This window comes from Jatropha curcas, chromosome 5 (assembly GCF_041381405.1).
Source record: "Jatropha curcas cultivar XTBG-Jc1 chromosome 5, XTBG_Jcur_1.0, whole genome shotgun sequence".
NCBI lineage: Eukaryota > Viridiplantae > Streptophyta > Magnoliopsida > Malpighiales > Euphorbiaceae > Jatropha > Jatropha curcas.
Window position 1 is genome coordinate 24,080,696 of NC_143155.1, and position 20,083 is coordinate 24,100,778.

The following is a 20,083-nucleotide window of genomic DNA, read 5'->3' on the forward strand; positions in this document are numbered from 1 at the left end:
ATAGATGGAGTTTGGGGTTAGAGAAGAGAAATGTGTTAGCTTTCTGTCGATAAGTAGTCGCAACAGAGAAAAATATCCTTTCAAAGGAAAAAAAATTCTGTCATTTAGATTGGTGGAGAATTTCTCCAATGACAGAAAATTTTTCGGCGTTAACAAGGAGAAAATTCTACATGTTGTGCTTAAACAACCTCAGTATATGTACATGTTTGTTTTTCTTTTCTTCAATATTATAACCTCTTTCCTTTCAACTGGAGCAGATGGGATAATCATCTTCTTCCATTGAATTAAAGAACTTCGCAAGTTTTTCTGATACAGATTTTTGGCTTTCATCCAGTGATTCTTCATCTCCATCCCAATCATCATCATTTTCGTAAACCGGAAAAACACCACATTTTTTCATCTCAACTCCTTTAATGATTGGTGGATTTTGCTCTCCTACTTCCAGCTTGTAACCACTTTTCCAACCAGAAATCAACCGATGACAATGTGAAAACCGACAAAAGTGGATTTGATCTTCATTAGTCTTTGGCACTCCTAATAAGGGCAATGTATAGTTTGCTATAGGTTTATTGAGTTTAAGTACCCTTGCTTGAATGGCTGGTAGCACTGGAAGTTCATCTCTTAACTCATCTGGTATCTCATGGTTAAGTGATAAAACGGCGCATGCGATCACAGCTCTGATCTCACGGTTCTTGAACTCTGAAAGGCTCACAGCCTTTTGACAAAACCAATCCGGAATCTTGCTTCCAGGTATGCTTATGTTATATATGTTCCTCAGACAAACCTGCATTAATTAACAACAGAAAAGAGTAGGATCCAGCTTCGATAATCTCAATAGGGTTAATTACAGGGAAAAAGAAAAGAAAGCCCTTAAGGTTTGCACTAATATACACTTTGGTCTTTGCTATTTGAAAATTAGCAGCAATTTTAGTCTCTCAACTTTGTTTTGACACAATACTTTGATTCTTGATTTTAAAATTATGAATTGTTCAGCGGTTTAGGTGCTGGTTATTTTAGATTAAGTTTTTTGTTTTTCGTTTTTCGTTTTTTTTCTTAAAAAATAAACAAAATTTGAAAACTGTTTTTTTAAATAAAAAACAAATTTTATGAAACCACAAATAATGGTTTCTGTAAACGTGCTTTCTATTTTCTGTTTTCAAAGTAATTTATGTTTTTATTCTACATTCCACTTTTTTTTTTCTTTTTCATTTTTATAAGCCTTGTCCTCATAAAGTTGTCTTATTATTATTATTATTATTATTATTATTATTATTATTCTCTATCCATATAAATCTAATGTCATTTATTTATCCAAAATATATAAACATTAGTTTTATTATCTCTATTGAAATTCTACCCTTTATTTTTTCATCTCCTCTCTATTTAGTATTATTTTTATACTCCCACAGTCCCATTTTGTTTGCTTGTTATTCATTTTTTAGATGTACCAAAATGTTTACAAGGTTTCGAAATTTAGATATGTAAATAATTATTTTTTCCATAATTATCTTTATGATTGTTCATTAAACGAAGAATTTTATTAATATATTAATAAATTAAGGGTAAAAAAAGGGCAAAATAACTTTTATTGACTAAATTCTTAATATGCGTGTTTTGTCAAACCATGCAAATAAAATGGGACGGAGAGAGTATTTATTATTATCTTCTCTATCCATATAAATCTAATGTCATTTAATATTATTTATTTATTATAATACTTGGATATTATATTTTTATTCAATTGAGTGTATACATTAATCATCAATAGTTAATTTAACTTTGAATTTAAAAATTAAAATGTGAAATATTTTTAATTATTTTGTCTTAGATTTTATATTTTTAGATTTTTTATTTTTAACGAAAATCTTTAATGGTTTAATCAGGGAGAGATTTGAAAATTAGAAGAATTTTTCACATCATGAACTAAAAGAAAGGAAAAAATAATTTTAGGAAAAAAAAGCAGTTTTGAGAAATAAGTAACCAAAAATTGAAAATAGCTTTATGTTTCTAATAAATAAAAATTAAAAATAAACAACTGTAATAAACGGGACCTCAGTTTTTAACGTTTTAGATTTGATTCAACTCCAATTTTAAAAAAAGTTTTAAAATTAGTTTCACTTTAGTCCCTAAATTACAAATTTTAATACATTTTAGTCCCTCAAATTCTTGTATTTTTTCAGTGCTTGTAATACAAGGATATTGCTAATTTTTTGAAACTGCACAGGAGTATTTAGAGAGAAAGGGGGAAGAACCTTAGATAATCTTCTCTTTACTGCTGAAGAGCAAGATCCACAACCACTCATATATAACCTTTTCAGGGACTTCAAGCATTCAAGGCCTGGAATATCCACAACTTTTGCACAATTTGTAAGGTTTAGCAACTCTAACCTCTCCAAGTTTGAGACGTCATAAATGCTTTCCAAGGAAGTGCAGTTGGCAATATCCAGTTCTTCTAAACTTGGAGGAAGTGGAGGAAGAGACACAAGTTCTTCACACCAAGGCATGTATAGCTTTTTGAGAAGAGAAAGGCCCTTCAAGCTAGTCGGGAGGCTGCAAATATTGTTGTGCCCCAGTTTGACGATCTCTAACATTGATAACTTCTCAAAACTGTCAGGAATACCAGATATTCTCCAGGCATGAGCATCCAGTTCTTCTAGCAAGGATAGATTTGAGAAGGAAGTTGGAAGCAGAACCAACTTTTCTTGTTTACCAAGATATTTGAGTGGTTTCTTTCCCATCCTTAGTACAGTTAAGCTGGAGAGCATCCCAAAATTTTCAGGTAGTTCTGTCACAGCAGTTTTCTGCATGAACAAACTACGCAAAGACTTTAAGTTTCCTATTGAGGCAGGCAGTTTCTGGAGCTCTTTACACTCATCTAATTTCAACCTTATAAGATTCTCCAACATCCCAAAAGATTCAGGCAACTCAACTATATTAGCACCAAACAAGTTTAAAGCAGTAAGACTCAACATGTTCCCAATTGCTTCTGGTAAATACCTAAGAGACATACACTTTCTCATGGAAAGGTTCTCAATCATTTTCAAAGTACCAATCTGATGTGGCAGACCCGTTATTGATGTACTATCTAACTGAAGTTCGCTAATAGAAGCTAGCCCTTCAATTGAATCAGGCAAGTTGGTCAGTGAACTACACCCTCCAGCTGATAGGACTTTCAAATAACACAGCGAACCAATTGAAGTATGTAATTCTTTGATTCCACTATTGTCAATTAGGAGTTTTGTTAGTGACTGGAGATTGCTAATAGACTCAGGAATTCTGGTAAGTGATTTACACCACATCAAACTTAGTTTCTCAAGATTCAACAAAGATCTGATGGAATCTGGTAGTTCTTCCAATGCAGATTGATTGAGAGAGAGGTCTTTCAGAGAATTCAGGTTGCCTAAGCATTTTGGCAACTGTTTTATAAACTGACAACCATTCAGATTAAGCTTCTCAAGTTTTGTAAGCTGATAAATAGATTCAGGAAGCTTTGATATAGCAGTTCCATCAGCAAGAAGCTGTTTTAAGGAGTTCATGCTGCCTATGTCATATGGCAATTCTTTCAATTTTGCACAGTCAGAGAGAATGAGGGTCTTCAGTTGTTTCAGACCAGAGAAATCACTTGGAAATTCAACAATATTTGAGCATCCTCTCAAATTCAAGTGAAGCAATGTCTTCAACTTCCCCACTGATTTGTCAATCTTAGTCAACTGACCGCAATGCTCAAGATTCAGCTTTTCCAAGGATTTACACCCAGATAAATCAGAAACAGCCACTAGACTGTAGCAACCCTGAAGATTCATCACCACCAAGTTCTCAGCCACCTGAAAACAAAAATTTCTTCTAACTTGAAAAAGAAGCAATCATATGTTCAAAAAAAAGGATAAAAAAGCACCATCAAGGGTTGAAACTTTACAAAAAGTTTCACAGTAAGGACAAAATTTTTAAATGTTATCAATTAAATGCAATTATCAGAAAAATAGAAAAGTGACGTTTCAAGAAATGCCCACTTAGTCATGGCAGAAACCACGCATCTTGTTAGCAAACACTTTATTCGTACACTCTTATGATGAACCAGGCTGGTAAAGCATACCTTGTTGCTACCCCAAACCCATACTCGTTCAATTCCACTCTCTGAGAGATCGAGAACAGTAAGTTTACGGGGGCAATAATCATAAGGGAGATATTTCAAAGGACATCCTCTCCATTGAAGCCACTTCAGCTCTGCAGGGATACATTTAAACTTCCCTTCCAATGTTGCACGATTGATTTGAAGCAGTCTCAGATTAACCATTGATTCGAAGAATTCAGTACTGAGTTTTGGCTCTTTCTTTTTGTCCTCTCCATGTAGAAGACACAAAAGAATTCTCTTGCATATTTCTTTCACATAAACAAGCGCAGAATCAAGATTTGGTGTTGTTAGGAAGTTATTACGGAATGTTGCATCAGCACTAAGATCCTCCACTGTTTTCTTCTTACTGAAGTCAAGGATAATTCCTTGTACATATTTCGTTCCCTGAATTCAGTCATATGCAGGAAAATATTGATAAATTAAGCGAGGAAAACATGTAAAAATAAATAAAAATTAGCATTTTTCCCAATTTAAATATTTACAGAATCGGCCAAGGAACAAGAAAACTTCAACTAAAGTTATGTTATCAGACCCCGCATTTGACTTCAAAATACATAGAAGAACATGCCAGTTTAAAAACACAACATTGATTCATCATTAATGGTACCATGCACATTCTTGTTTAAACCTTCCAATCCAGATTATGCTATAATGCTGAAGAACATCAAAACATACGCTATTATGCATTTTACATTTTGAGTAGCTTGTTTCATTCTCTCCAACTTTTCCTTGCTGCCTTTCATTCAATGAAAGAGGTAAGTATGTGAATGTGGTAGCAACTTTTACTCGAGTGTTACATAGAAAACACAAAAGCATGTGCAACAAACTCAAAGAAATGGCAAACATATTAAATTTCTTTTGTTTCTAAAAATAATCCTTCATGAGGGATTTTAAAAGTCGAGGAAAAAAAAAAAAGAAAAAAAGAATAGGTAACATTTTTCACAAGTTAATCTATGATGATTTGCACCTTCTTCTGCTTCAGTACCGTCATGATTTCATTGTGATCCCAGAGTCTACTACGCATACCAGGATCTAAAAGGTTTTCAAGTTGAACAATTTGCCGTCCCATGTCTCTAAGTTGGTCATGCATCCACAAAGAATAATCTTCAGTAATCTTAATGAGAGATTTTGCTGTTAGAACAGTTATTGCTGCTTCAGCCTTAAAACCACAACCCTTTAATATGTCAACTGCTTCTTCTCTCTTCATTCCAATGTTAACAAAAAAACATGCAATGTCAAGGAATACGTGCTTTTCCTCTTCATCTAGCCCATCGAAACTTATCCTGAGTACATCTTGAAGGTTATATGGTCGAATATGTTGCAACTTTTTCAGGGCATCTTCCCATTCTTCTATCCTCCTCATATGGAACAAATAAGAACCAAACACTTCCAAAGCCAAAGGTAGTCCTCCAGTGACAGAGACAATTTGCTTAGACAGATCTTCATAGCCATCTATAGGTTTTTCTCTTCTTAGCGAATGATAACTAAAAAGTTGCAAAGCATTTGCAGAATCCAGCACTTCAACCTCGTAAAACTCATCAACAAGATATTCAACCAAAACTTCTTTATTTCTTGCTGTAATAATAATTCGACTTCCATCTCCGAACCAATCTTTATTTCCTGCAAGTGCATTGAGTTGGCTTACCTCATTCACATCATCTAATACCATTAGCACTCGCTTCTCATGAAGCATCTGTTTGATTGCAGTGATACCAGAACCAATTTCATCCGCAGAAGCCACCACATTGGAAGAAAGGTCACGAAGAATTTTTTTTTGAAGTGATGTCAAGCCATCATGTTCTTCAGAAACTTCTCTAACGTTTAAAATGAAACAGCGGTATTCAAAATGACTGATAAGCTTATTGTAGAGAACTTTGGCGAGAGTTGTTTTACCAATCCCACCCATTCCATGAAGTCCCAGAACTTTTATTTGATTAGATTTAACATTTAACTTTCTCATCAGCTCATCTGCCCGAGCATCAACTGCAACTGTATATGCAGCTATTCCCACTGTTTTTCTCAATTCCGTCAAAACCCTACTGACTAACTGCTTAATCAAATGCTGTTCTTTGCTGTCAGTAAATGGAATAATGAGGAATGAACACATTAATATACATAACATATAGAGATATGAAATCAGAAAGAATGCGACAATCTTCTTAAGATTAGATATTTTTCATCTATTTATAGGCAAAGAACTAATCATACAAAGCTAGAAGTGAATGGACTGAGCATGCCATAGAAAACAAAGACAGAATTACAAGGAAGAAGACCTAGCTTGTACTTTGGTTTTGCATTGCCTAGTAAAAGACCGAGTACTTGATCATTAGCCCTAACAAGTAACACCAACTCCAACTTGAATGAAACAAAACAAAAAAAAAAAACAAAAAAAAAAAAAAGGGTTGATATTGATATCACCACAAAACTACAATTAACTACATCAGATGCTTTAATGGGGAAAAAAAATCAAGATAGAGACTAATCTCGACATCTTATTATAAAAACCTTAGAGCAGTCACATGGGAATGAAACTTCCACTTCAACTTAAAATTCCCCAACTAAGTATTAATATATCCAGCCACAAAACAAAAAGCTTTTAGACAATTGCAAAATGCCATTCTTCAAGATACTGCCGCCACCTGTTAATTAATATTTCTTAAGGATCATGGTTAAGAAATTTCTAAATCCAAAATTATTAAGCTTTACCTGTCTCTGACTACTGAACTAACATAAAATGAATAAAGAAATATTTTTTTTTAAATAAAAAAATAAAAGGAAAAGAAAAACCTGCTGTTGTCAATAACGAAGCCTGAAAGGCCACCAACTTTCTTCATCGCTCTTCTCCATTTCGAAACCTTATCCTCTCCAAACCTCTCCAAATAATTCCTGAAATCATCTTTAAAAGGACCTTCTTGCCTTCTAACATGAGAAGGGTTCACTTGGTGAAATACAGGTAGCACCCGTCTCCGCAACTCGCAAATTCTAGAAAGAGCCTCAAGGCGGCAACAAGAATTAGCATAACTTGGAGAAATAATTACGATTGAAGCGGCCGAGTCTTCAATGGCCTCTATCAAACTTAAATCGATCTCGTCTTCCTCACTAATCCCGATGTCTTCCTGGACGAACCGGACGCCGTGCTCCGTTAATGAATCGCATAGATGCTTGATTAAGCTGCGGCTCGTGTCCTTGCCGTTGAAACTCAAGAACACGTCGCAATTGAATCTCGGAGCGGCGGGATACGTCGAAGGATCGTCGTTATCATGCATTCTTGGATCGCTGCGAGTTGCACAAACAGTGGCAAGAGTTCTTGACTTCGACTTTGCTTTTGTTTGTTTATACTCAAGTCACAAGATCCTGTTTTGGCTGCATTACTGTTTAGGCGATAAAAAATATTTTCAAAAATTAATTTGATAATTCATTATGTAATTTTCTTACCTTCTTTCCACGAAAATTCAATTCAATCTCAATTTATTAAAATATTTGCAAAAAGAAAATTGTGGAAGTTTCTTTTTTACGGCAGACTTCTGAAAAAAAATAAAAAACGTAAAACCATAAAACTAGAATTAACGAACTCATATGCTTAATTCCAATAGTATAAAAAAGGTAAACGGACATATAAATCTCCACATTTTATTAAAAAACGCTTTGAGCAGATTAAAAGTATCATTTTATCAAGCCACAGATCAATAAGCTATGAAATAGAAAAAAGTTAAAGAGTTATAAATTCTAATATTCATTCCAAGGATCCAATAAATTTGGCCAGTTTCCATGATACAGACCGCTGAGATTCATCTAGTAACTCTTCATCATCATCATCATCATCATCATTTTCAAAAATCAAATATATTCCATACTTCTTCAATCTAACCCCATTAAAATAGGGTCTCTCTCGTACAGTTATCTGTATTCTATCACCTTCATTCAGCATAAAGACCAGCGGTTGGAACTCCAGAAACCGACACAAGTAAAGTTGATCCTCATTTGTGTTAGGAACTCCCCTTAAATTAAGTGTTTTGGTAAATATTGGGTCCTTAAGTCTGAAGATCTTTGCTTGAATGTCTACTATAGCTGGTAGCTTATCTCTAAAGTCATCCCTTGATTGTTGGTCAAGGGAAAGAACAATACCTATAATTATGCCTTTGAGGTCTAGGTTTCTAGGCGTTGAGAATCTGGGAATTTCCTGAACAAACCAATCAGGAAGTGCTCTTCCTGGAATGCTCAAATTGAACAAGCGTTTCAAAGCAACCTGCAATGAGGGAAAGACGAGAACTTAAGAAAAAGAATCACTCTCATAGTTGACTAATGGAGCTGTTTCTATCCATATACAGAGCGTTTTTGACATTGAGGTAGAATTTTTATGTTGGAAAAAACATTTGAAGCAATGTTGAGTTGTTTCAAAATTTTTATGACAGGAACACATAAAAAGTTTACCTTAAAGGGAAATTTTAATGACGTTTAATCAACAGTTTTGGAATGTTTGTTTTTTTTCAGCAATAGTCTAAACAACATGCCAAACAGACTACATCGAGAGAAGTAAAATGGCATTCATGTGCATCGTGTGTCTATGTGGAGAGAGAGAGAGAGAGAACCTTAGCAAGTCTTCGCTTGATTGCCGGAGAACATGCAATGCAGCCAGTCAAGTATAACCTCCTCAGACACTTCAAGCATTCAAGGCCTTGGATATCAATTATTCTACTGCAATTTGTTAGGTCAAGATCTTGTAAACTCACTAAGTTTTCCAGATTGCAAACACCTTCCAGTGCAGTACAATATGCAACATTTAACTTGAGCACACTTGAAGGAAGCAAAGGAAGAGACTTGAGCTGTTTGCAGTGAGACAAGCTTAGATCTTCGAGAACTGAAAGGCCTCTTAGACTAGATGGAAGACTACAGAAGTCATTGTGGCTCAGATTCAATTCTCGCAACGATGATATCTTCCCAAATTCATCTGGAATTTCACCAGAGAATTTCCAGGCACAAGCATCCAGTACTTCAATTAAGGAGAGATTTGACAATGACTCTGGAAAAAGAGAGGCGGTGTTCAGTGGTTGAGAGTGTGGACTTTTTCCCATTTTCAATATTGATAAGCTTGACAACATTCCAATTTCATCTGGCAATTCTGAGACAGAAGTTTCTTTCATCAGAAAGCACTGCAGACTTTTTAAATTTCCAATTGAGGCCGGCAGTCGTTGGAGTTGCTTGCACCCATTTAAATTTAACATGCTAAGTCTTTCCAACGTTCCTATGGACTCTGGCAACTCTGTAATCATCACATCATTCAAGACCAAAGTAGTTATGCTCCACATCTTCCCAATTGATTCTGGTAAAAATTTAACCGATGCACAGTTTCCCATGTAAAGCTTCTCCAGCATGCTCAAGGCTCCAACCTCATCTGGTATTTCTGTCAGATATGTGTTTTCTAAACGAAGTTCAACCAGGGATGCTAAACCTCCAATTGAATCGGGCAATTTGGTTAGAGATTGACAATTACCAAAGGACAATCTCTTCAAACGAGATAATAAACCAACTGAAGTTGGCAATTCTTTAATAGAACTACCATCAAGGAGGAGTTCAATTAATGATTTAAGGTTGCTGATAGAATCAGGAAGTGCATTAAGCGATTTACACCTCATGAGATTCAGTTTTTCAAGGGATGGCAGTGATCCTACTGAATTAGGTATTTCTTCCACTCCTGAACCAGCAAAAGAAAGTTCTTCTAGTGAACTTAGATTCCCTATGTGTACAGGAACATGTTTCAATAGCCAACACTGTTGTAGGCTGAACCTTTCAAGTTTTTTTAGGTGGAATATGGAATCAGGTAGTGTAACTATTGCTGTCTCATCAATAAGAAGCTCCCTCAAACATTTCATGCTGCTCATATCGGGTAATTTTTTTATGTTTGAGCAACCAGAGAGATTAAGTATCTCAAGATGCTTTAATCCAGAGACATCACTTGGAAATTCAACAATATTTGAGCATCCTCTCAAGTTCAAGTGAAGCAATCTCTTCAAATTCCCCACTGATTTGTCAATCTTAGTCAACTGACCGCAACGCTCAAGATTCAGCTTTTCCAAGGATTTACACCCGGATAAATCAGGAACAGCCACTAGACTGTAGCAACCCTGAAGATTCATCACCACCAAGTTCTCAGCCACCTGCAAACAAAAATTTCTTCTGCCTTGAAAAAGAAGCAATCATATGTTCAAAAAAAAGGATAAAAAAGCACCATCAAGGGTTGAAACTTTGCAAAAAGTTTCACAGTAAGGACAAACTTTTTAAATGTTATCAAATAAATGCAATTATCAGAAAAATAGAAAAGTCATATTTCAAGAAATGCCCACTTGGTCATGGCAGAAACCACGCATCGTGTTAGCAAACATTTTATTCGTACATTCTTATAATGAACCAGGCTGGTAAAGCATACCTTGTTGCTACCCCAAACCCATACTCGTTCAATTCCACTCTCTGAGAGATCGAGAACAGTAAGTTTACGGGGAAAATAATCATAAGGGAGATATTTCAAAGGACATCCTCTCCATTGAAGCCACTTCAGCCCTGCAGGGATACATTTAAACTTCCCTTCCAATGTTGCACGATTGATTTGAAGCAGTCTCAGATTAACCATTGATTCGAAGAATTCAGTACTGAGTTTTGACTCTTTCTTTTTGTCCTCTCCATGTAGAAGACACAAAAGAATTCTCTTGCATATTTCTTTCACATAAACAAGCGCAGAATCAAGATTTGGTGTTGTTAGGAAGTTATTACGGAATGTTGCATTAGCACTAAGATCCTCCACTGTTTTCTTCTTACTGAAGTCAAGGATAATTCCTTGTACATATTTCGTTCCCTGAATTCAGTCATATGCAGGAAAATATTGATAAATTAAGCGAGGAAAACATGTAAAAATAAATAAAAATTAGCTTTTTTCCCAATTTAAATATTTACAGAATTGGCCAAGGAATAAGAAAACTTCAACTAAAGTTATGTTATCAGACCCCGCATTTGGCTTCAAAATACATAGAAGAACATGCCAGTTTAAAAACACAACATTGATTCATCATTAATGGTACCATGCACATTCTTGTTTAAACCTTCCAATCCAGATTATGCTATAATGCTGAAGAACATCAAAACATACGCTATTATGCATTTTACATTTTGAGTAGCTTGTTTCATTCTCTCCAACTTTTCCTTGCTGCCTTTCATTCAATGAAAGAGGTAAGTATGTGAATGTGGTAGCAACTTTTACTCGAGTGTTACATAGAAAACACAAAAGCATGTGCAACAAACTCAAAGAAATGGCAAACATATTAAATTTCTTTTGTTTCTAAAAACAATCCTTCATGGGGGATTTTAAAAGTCGAGAAAAAAAAAAAGAAAAAAAGAATAGGTAACATTTTTCACAAGTTAATCTATGATGATTTGCACCTTCTTCTGCTTCAGTACTGTCATGATTTCATTGTGATCCCAGAGTCTACTACGCATACCAGGATCTAAAAGGTTTTCAAGTTGAACAATTTGCCGTCCCATGTCTCTAAGTTGGTCATGCATCCACAATGAATAATCTTCAGTATCCTTAATGAGAGATTTTGCTGTTAGAACAGTTATTGCTGCTTCAGCATTAAAACCACAACCCTTTAATATGTCAACTGCTTCTTCTCTCTTCATTCCAATGTTAACAAAAAAACATGCAATGTCAAGGAATACGTGCTTTTCTTCTTCATCTAGACCATCGAAACTTATCCTGAGTACATCTTGAAGGTTATATGGTCGAATATGTTGCAACTTTTTCAGGGCATTTTCCCATTCTTCTATCCTCCTCATATGGAACAAATAAGAACCAAACACTTCCAAAGCCAAAGGTAGTCCTCCAGTGAGAGAGACAATTTGCTTAGACAGATCTTCATAGCCATCAATAGGTTTTTCTCTTCTTAGCGAATGATAACTAAAAAGTTGCAAGGCATTTGCAGAATCCAGCACTTTAACCTCATAAAACTCATCAACAAGATATTCAACCAAAACTTCTTTATTTCTTGCTGTAATAATAATTCGACTTCCATCTCCGAACCAATCTTTATTTCCTGCAAGTGCATTGAGTTGGCTTACCTCATTCACATCATCTAATACCATTAGCACTCGCTTCTCATGAAGCATCTGTTTGATTGCAGTGATACCAGAACCAATTTCATCCGCAGAAGCCACCACATTGGAAGAAAGGTCACGAAGGATTTTTTTTTGAAGTGATGTCAAGCCATCATGTTCTTCAGAAACTTCTCTAACGTTTAAAATGAAACAGCGGTATTCAAAATGACTGATAAGCTTATTGTAGAGAACTTTGGCGAGAGTTGTTTTACCAATCCCACCCATTCCATGAAGTCCCAGAACTTTTATTTGATTAGATTTAACATTTAACTTTCTCATCAGCTCATCTGCACGAGCATCAACTGCAACTGTATATGCAGCTATTCCCACTGTTTTTCTCAATTCCGTCAAAACCCTACTGACTAACTGCTTAATCAAATGCTGTTCTTTGCTGTCAGTAAATGGAATAATGAGGAATGAACACATTAATATACATAAGATATGGAGATTTGAAATCAGAAAGAATGCGACAATCTTCTTAAGATTAGATATTTTTCATTTATTTATAGGCAAAGAACTAATCATACAAAGCTAGAAGTGAATGGACTGAGCATGCCATAGAAATCAAAGACAGAATTACAAGGAAGAAGACCTAGCTTGTACTTTGGTTTTGCATTGCCTAGTAAAAGACCGAGTACTTGATCATTAGCCCCAACAAGTAACACCAACTCCAACTTGAATGAAACAAAACAAAAAAAAAAAAAAAAAAAAGGGTTGATATCACCACAAAACTACAATTAACTACATCAGATGCTTTAATGGGGGGAAAAAATCAAGATAGAGACTAATCTCGACATCTTATTATAAAAACCTTAGAGCAGTCACATGGGAATGAAACTTCCACTTCAATTTAAAATTCCCCAACTAAGTATTAATTTATCCAGCCACAAAACAAAAAGCTTTTAGACAATTGCAAAATGCCATTCTTCAAGATACTGCCGCCACCTGTTAATTAATATTTCTTAAGGATCATGGTTAAGAAATTTCTATATCCAAAATTATTAAGCTTTACCTCTTTCTGACAACTGAACTAACATAAAATGAATAAAGAAATATTTTTTTAAATAAAAAAATAAAAGGAAAAGAAAAACCTGCTATTGTCAATAACGAAGCCTGAAAGGCCACCAACTTTCTTCATCGCTCTTCTCCATTTCGAAACCTTATCCTCTCCAAACCTCTCCAAATAATTCCTGAAATCATCTTCAAAAGGACCTTCTTGCCTTCTAACATGAGAAGGGTTCACTCGGTGAAATACAGGTAGCACCCGTCTCCGCAACTCGCAGATTCTAGAAAGAGCCTCAAGGCGGCAACAAGAATTAGCATAACTTGGAGAAATAATTACGATTGAAGCGGCCGAGTCTTCAATGGCCTCTCTCAAACTTAAATCGATCTCGCCTCCGTCACTAATCCCGATGTCTTCCAGGACGAACCGGACGCCGTGCTCCGTTAATGAATCGCATAGATGCTTGATTAAGCTGCGGCTCGTGTCCTTGCCGTTGAAACTCAAGAACACGTCGCAATTGAATCTCGGAGCCGCGGGATACGTCGAAGGAACGTCGTTATCATGCATTCTTGGATCGCTGCGAGTTGCACAAACAGTGGCAAGAGTTCTTGACTTCGACTTTACTTTTGTTTGTTTATACTCAAGTCACAAGATTCTGTTTTGGCTGAATTACTGTTTAGTCGATAAAAAATATTTTCAAAAATTAATTTGATAATTCATTATGTAATTTTCTTACCTTCTTTCTACGAAAATTCAATTCAATCTCAATTTATTAAAATATTTGCAAAAGAAAATTGTGGAAGTTTCTTTTTTATGGCAGACTTCTGACAAAAAAAAAAAAAACACATAAAACCGTAAAACTAGAATTAACTAACTCATATGCTTAATTCCAATAGTAAAAAAAAAAGTAAACGGACAGATAAATCTCCACATTTTATTACAAAACGCTTTGAGCAGATTAAAAGTATCATTTTATCAAGCCACAGATCGATAAGCTATGAAATAGAAAAAAGTTAAAAGAGTTATAAATTCTAATATTCATTCCAAGGATCCAATAAATTTGGCCAGTTTCCATGATACAGACCGCTGAGATTCATCTAGTAACTCTTCATCTTCATCATCATTTTCAAAAATCAAATATATTCCATACTTCTTCAATCTAACCCCATTAAAATAGGGTCTCTCTCGTACAGTTGTCTGTATTCTATCTCCTTCATTCAGCATAAAGACCAGCGGTTGGAAGTCCAGAAACCGACACAAGTAAAGTTGATCCTCATTTGTGTTAGGAACTCCCCTTAAATTAAGTGTTTTGGTAAATATTGGGTCCTTAAGTCTGAAGATCTTTGCTTGAATGTCTACTATAGCTGGTAGCTTATCTCTAAAGTCATCCCTTGATTGTTGGTCAAGGGAAAGAACAATACCTATAATTATGCCTTTGAGGTCTAGGTTTCTAGGGGTTGAGAATCTGGGAATTTCCTGAACAAACCAATCAGGTAGTGCTCTTGCTGGAATGCTCAAATTGAACAAGCGTTTCAAAGCAACCTGCAATGAGGGAAAGACGAGAACTTTAGAAGAAAAACCACTCTCAGACACTTCAAGCATTCAAGGCCTTGGATATCAATTATTTTACTGCAATTTGTTAGGTCAAGATCTTGTAAACTCGCTAGGTTTTCCAGATTGCAAACAGCTTCCAGTGCAGTACAATGTGCAACATTTAAATTGAGCAAACTTGAAGGAAGCAAAGGAAGAGACTTGAGCTGTTTGCAGTGAGACAAGCTTAGATCTTCGAGAACTGAAAGGCCTCTTAGACTAGATGGAAGGCTACAGAAGTCATTGTGGCTCAGATTCAATTCTCGCAACGATGATATCTTCCCAAATTCATCTGGAATTTCACCAGAGAATTTCCAGGCACAAGCATCCAGTACTTCAATTAAGGAGAGATTTGACAATTACTCTGGAAAAAGAGAGGCAGTGTTCTGTGGTTGAGAGTGTGGACTTTTTCCCATTTTCAATATTGATAAGCTTGACAACATTCCAATTTCAGCTGGCAATTCTGAGACAGAAGTTTCTTTCATCAGAAAGTACCGCAGACTTTTTAAATTTCCAATTGAGGCCGGCAGTCGTTGGAGTTGCTTGCACCCATTTAAATTTAACATGCTAAGTCTTTCCGACGTTCCTATGGACTCTGGCAACTCTGTAATCATCACATCATTCAAGACCAAAGTAGTTATGCTCCACATCTTCCCAATTGATTCTGGTTAAAATTTAACCGATGCACAGTTTCCCATGTAAAGCTTCTGAAGCATGCTCAGGGCTCCAACCTCATCTGGTATTTCTGTCAGAAATGTGTTTTCTAACCGCAGTTCAACCAGGGATGCTAAACCTCCAATTGAATCGGGCAATTTGGTTAGAGATTGACAATAACCAAAGGACAATCTCTTCAAACGAGATAATAAACCAACTGAAGTTGGCAATTCTTTAATAGAACTACCATCAAGGAGGAGTTCAATTAATGATTTAAGGTTGCTGATAGAATCAGGAAGTGCATTAAGCGATTTACACCTCATGAGATTCAGTTTTCCAAGGGATGGCAGTGATCCTGAATTAGGTATTTCTTCCACTCCTGAACCAGCAAAAGAAAGTTCTTCTAGTGAACTTAGTTTCCCTATGTGTACAGGAACATGTTTCAATAGCCGACACTGTTGTAGGCTGAACCTTTTAAGTTTTTTTGGGTGGAATATGGAATCAGGTAGTGTAACTATTGTGGTCTCGTCAATAAGAAGCTCCCTTAAACATTGCATGCTTCTCATATCTGGTAATTCTTTTATGTTCGAGTAACCAGAGAGATTAAGTATCTCAAGATGCTTTAATCCAGAGACATCACTTGGAAATTTAGCAAGGCTTGAACAGTCTTTCAGGTTCAAAGGAATAAGGTTCTTCAAGTCACAAACTGAATTGTGGATCTGAAGCAGTCCCTTGCAATTCTGAAGAATCAGTTTCTCCAAGGCAGGATGAAAAGATAAGCCAGAAAGATAAGCCAGATTATATCAATCTTGCAGATTTATAAACAACAACTTCTCTGCTCCCTGTCCACCAAAAATATCAGAAGCCCTCGTATATGAGACAAAGCTAAAAGGAAATTACACATGCACATAGACAGAGCTCCTTAATTCTGCAAGAAGCCAAACAGTGGTTATTTGAACTGAAATTCGTAGACATTGTTCTATCATTTCAAAACTCAAAGGGATCAAAGTCAGATATTTATAAGCCTAAATAGATTAGCAACTTATGCTCAGTGATTATTGTATATGCGATAATATAAGTCGAGCGCGGTAATGGAGACCTTGTGGCTTGCGAAGGTAACTCGATCTGGCATTCCTATGAGTGATAAGGTCTTCCTTTTGACCCATGGAAGCACTATGACCAATTTTCACATGGTTTCCCAGTTTCTATCATAAACTAAATAATCATGTGTAGAAAAACAAAATACTTTTGGAATTAGAAGTCTGTGCTTCATTGACCAGATGATTCCACAAACCACTAACTTACAAGAACAAAGTGGATTATTAATAGATGAGTTTGTTATTAACTCAAATACATAGTTAAAATATAAGGATAGAGATGTACCTTGTTACTAGCATGCAAATTGCCCCTGCATTGTTCCCACAATTTTCTAATTTTGCCTTCTGGGAGATCAAGGACAGCAAGATGAAGCATGCAAAAATCAGAAGGAAGATTTCTCAAATAGCATTTTTTCCATTGTAGAAACTTCAATTCAGCAGGCATATGTTTGAAACTACCATCCAATTCCACGTCATTGAGTTGAAGAAGCCTTAGATTAACCATTTTTTCAAATGACTTCGTGCGGACCGTTACATATTTGTCATTTGCAACTCCAGGATGAAATTGATGTTTACAGATTAAAGAAGTAAAAATAGGCCTCCTTTTAACTTTCGTGTGATGTGTACCTTGAGTTCTGAGATTTTTTCTAACATCAAGAGCAATCAATACCTTGAATACTTCTTGTTCCCTAAGGCCAGTTACATAAGAAAAATTTGGAAAATAAGGCGTAAAGGAAGCATAAAAAGCGTGACAATTCAAATGATATCGACTGCTGCAAAATTCATGGGTTACAACAAGCATGCTACAATAAAAATTTAGTCAACTTCACATCAGGCACTAGTAGCAACTTAAACTGAAACATTTTGGTAATTTTGAAGTGCTAAATGATTTAGGATGGTCAATCTCAATCAGGAATGCCTTGTCAAACAGAGTTGTTTTTGGTGAAAATTTTTCTGATAAGAAGTTTAAGAACAGGTTACATCATGAGAAAATTACCTTCATATTTTCTCTAACCAATCGTAATACTCAAAGGATTGTGAGGAAAATATGATTGAGAACAGTCACTGTCCAATTTGACGAAACTTTCTTGAGTATTTGAATTGCTCAAAAGAAAGAAAGAAGGGAGGGGGAAAAAAGGAGGAGAAAAAGAAAAGAAAGAGAACATATATCAGTTGAATAACAGTTTCATCATGCTAAAGGCCAAAGTATATAGTGTAAATCATACCTTTTTATTCTTTAATACATTGATAATAACAACATAATCCCAAAGCCTAGTGCGCATACCAGGATCAGAACTTTCTCGCTTGACAATTTGCCTGCCCATGTCCCTGAGTTGATCATGTATCCAAATGATATCATCATCTACAGTTTTGATCAGAGATTTGACTACAAGTTCTCTGATCAATGTCTCAGCACTAAATCCATGGCCTCTCAATATGTAAACCATATCTTCTTTCTTCATCCTCATACTAACAAAAAGACATGCAATATCAAGGAATACACACTTCTGTTGGTCGTCTAGATCATTAAAACTTATCTCTAACACATATTGTACTTGACCTTGAGGAATTTGTTTCAGCTTTCCCAATGCATCATTCCATAGCTTTATTGACCTTTTGTCAAAGAAAAAAGAACCAAAAACTTCCAAAGCCAAAGGCAATTGTCCTGCTAGAGAGATATCTGCAAACTCGGATAAGGGTCTCTCTCTTCCAAATGCATGAAAACTAAACAACTGAAGTGCCTCGTGAAAATTTAACCCATTCATCTCATAAACGACATCCCCAATGCTTTGAGGTATGACTTGTTTATCTCTTGTGGTGACAATGATTCGACTTCCGTCATAAAACCAGTGTCTTTTGCCAGCTAAGGCATCAATTTGTGTTGTATCATCAATATCATCCAGAACTATCAGAACCGGTTCTTCGTGAAGCACCTCTCTCAATGCTAAAATGCTTCCCCTAGCTTGTGGTGCTGCACCAAGCGAAAGATCATTAATAATCCTGTTTTGAAGAAGTGCTAAACCATCCTTTTGTTTCAAGTTTTCTCTGACATCTGAAATGAAGCTACGGCGTTTGAAATTGACAATAAGTTTGTTATAGAGTGCCTTTACAATGGTGGTTTTACCAGCTCCACCCATTCCACAAATTCCCAAAACTTTAACACCATTGGCCTTAACATCCAGCATCCTCAGCGATTCTTGAATATGAGAATCAAGTCCAACAGGGTATTTAGCTACTCCAAGCGGAGCATTAGTTAATTTGGTCAAGACCTTCTTCACTAAAGATTGAATTAACTCTTGTTTTTCCCTGCAAAAAGAACATGACAAAGTCTAAATGACATAGAGTTCCAACCTGACAGCAGAGGTCAAATTATTATAACCATTAACCTTCATATAGCCAGAAAGAAACATCATATTCAACTCCCTGAAAATAAACTGTCATATAAGGCAAGCAATTGCAATTGCAGAGAACGAGGAGAAGCAATAATCAATTATGCTGTTAATTTGTTTCATTTGACTCTAATAAACAATGTGATACAAATAAGAAAAAAGCGGTTCCAATCCTCTTGCTTGCTTAAAAATTTATTTTAAGAACTAAACAAATATAAAAGACAAACTTACTTTGAAATAATAATAAAAACAAATAAAGAAGAATTTTTACCAATGGCGAGAATCCCAGCCAGAGATCCCACCAGCCTTATCCATGGCCTTCCTCCACCGACCAACTTTCTCTACTTCAAACCTCTCCTCCAGTCGCCTGAAATGCTCCTCGAATGGTCCACTTTGCCTTCTTACATGGATGGGTCAACTCGGTAAAACAGAGGAAGCAATAATCGTTTGCACTCAAGAATCCTGGCAAGCTCCTCACACCACCTTGAATCCGCATATCTTTCTGAGATAACTGCAATGCTGCCGCAGAGTCCTCTATAGCGTCAAGTAAGCTAGGAGCGATCTCCTCTCCTCTCTGCAACTCCTCATCGTCACGAAAAGTGCGGACTCCATGCTTTAAGAGCTCCCTGTAAAGCTCCTCCGTGAAGGTGTGACGGGTATCTTCGGCTCTGAAGCTCAAAAATACATCCACCGGAATCGAAACGAAGGAATTGAAGTTGAATCTTCATTATCGCCATAGTTGTCCATTAGGAGAAAGAACAGGGGATTCCTGCTTCCGTACTAGCGAGTAGTTTAATAGACAAGAACGGAATGCAAGATCTGCCTTTGCTGACCATTGGTGAAGCGAGTGTAGTCCTTAACAGCAAAGCAAAGTGGGACTCGTTACTTATTACACAGTTTAATAATGGTGATTTTTACCGTCCGTACATAGTGGAGGTGGGCCTTTGATCATTTTGCACTTGGACTTGGCCATGCAAGGACCATGGTTGATGACGACGAGAAGGATCCGCTAAACGACATATAGTCGAACGTCCTATCAGCAAAAATGTCGAAAAGAGCAAGGGCATTAAATAAA

At 36.0% G+C, this 20,083-nt stretch overlaps 2 protein-coding genes and 1 pseudogene across 5 annotated transcripts; all 3 read right to left on the reverse strand.

Moving 5' to 3' along the window:
- Positions 1–65: 65 nt before the first annotated feature.
- LOC149496435 (uncharacterized) lies at positions 66–7,608 on the reverse strand. Of its 2 annotated transcripts, none has more exons than XM_089721517.1 (5): positions 6,920–7,608; positions 5,100–6,204; positions 4,094–4,516; positions 2,253–3,824; positions 66–784 (listed from the first exon to the last, which is right to left on the reverse strand). In XM_089721517.1, exons 1-5 carry the CDS (start codon positions 7,396–7,398, stop codon positions 245–247), a joined length of 4,119 nt encoding a protein of 1,372 aa, XP_089577643.1. In that variant the 5' UTR covers positions 7,399–7,608; the 3' UTR covers positions 66–244. The 2 variants fall into 2 exon arrangements, with proteins under 2 accessions (XP_089577643.1, XP_089577644.1); XM_089721518.1 differs by having other exon boundaries at positions 6,924–7,062.
- A 128-nt stretch (positions 7,609–7,736) lies between these two features.
- On the reverse strand, positions 7,737–13,994 carry LOC105649808 (disease resistance protein RPV1). Of its 2 annotated transcripts, none has more exons than XM_089721519.1 (5): positions 13,366–13,994; positions 11,561–12,665; positions 10,557–10,979; positions 8,722–10,287; positions 7,737–8,378 (listed from the first exon to the last, which is right to left on the reverse strand). In XM_089721519.1, the coding sequence occupies exons 1-5, from the start codon at positions 13,842–13,844 to the stop codon at positions 7,866–7,868; spliced, it is 4,086 nt and encodes a 1,361-aa protein (XP_089577645.1). In that variant the 5' UTR covers positions 13,845–13,994; the 3' UTR covers positions 7,737–7,865. The 2 variants fall into 2 exon arrangements, with proteins under 2 accessions (XP_089577645.1, XP_089577646.1); XM_089721520.1 differs by having other exon boundaries at positions 11,561–13,219; positions 13,366–13,504.
- A 197-nt stretch (positions 13,995–14,191) lies between these two features.
- On the reverse strand, positions 14,192–19,863 carry LOC105650195 (TMV resistance protein N-like; annotated as a pseudogene). The gene is made up of 4 exons (XR_016320903.1): positions 19,280–19,863; positions 17,845–18,925; positions 16,905–17,307; positions 14,192–16,363 (listed from the first exon to the last, which is right to left on the reverse strand). The product of XR_016320903.1 is annotated as a TMV resistance protein N-like (transcript).
- Positions 19,864–20,083: the final 220 nt, after the last annotated feature.

What these genes read in the sequence shown, in the direction of transcription:
- LOC149496435 (XM_089721517.1), bottom strand. Translation starts at nt 7,398, where the DNA reads ATGCATGATAACGACGATCCTTCGACGTATCCCGCCGCTCCGAGATTC. An exon ending in GGGTTTGGGGTAGCAACAAG is followed by an intron (nt 3,825 to 4,093) that starts GTATGCTTTACC and finishes TTTTGTTTTCAG; the next exon opens with GTGGCTGAGAACTTGGTGGT. An exon ending in TAAAGAGAAGATTATCTAAG is followed by an intron (nt 785 to 2,252) that starts GTTCTTCCCCCT and finishes TAATTAATGCAG; the next exon opens with GTTTGTCTGAGGAACATATA.
- LOC105649808 (XM_089721519.1), bottom strand. Translation starts at nt 13,844, where the DNA reads ATGCATGATAACGACGTTCCTTCGACGTATCCCGCGGCTCCGAGATTC. An exon ending in CAGTACTGAAGCAGAAGAAG is followed by an intron (nt 10,980 to 11,560) that starts GTGCAAATCATC and finishes GACTGAATTCAG; the next exon opens with GGAACGAAATATGTACAAGG. An exon ending in GGGTTTGGGGTAGCAACAAG is followed by an intron (nt 10,288 to 10,556) that starts GTATGCTTTACC and finishes TTTTGTTTGCAG; the next exon opens with GTGGCTGAGAACTTGGTGGT.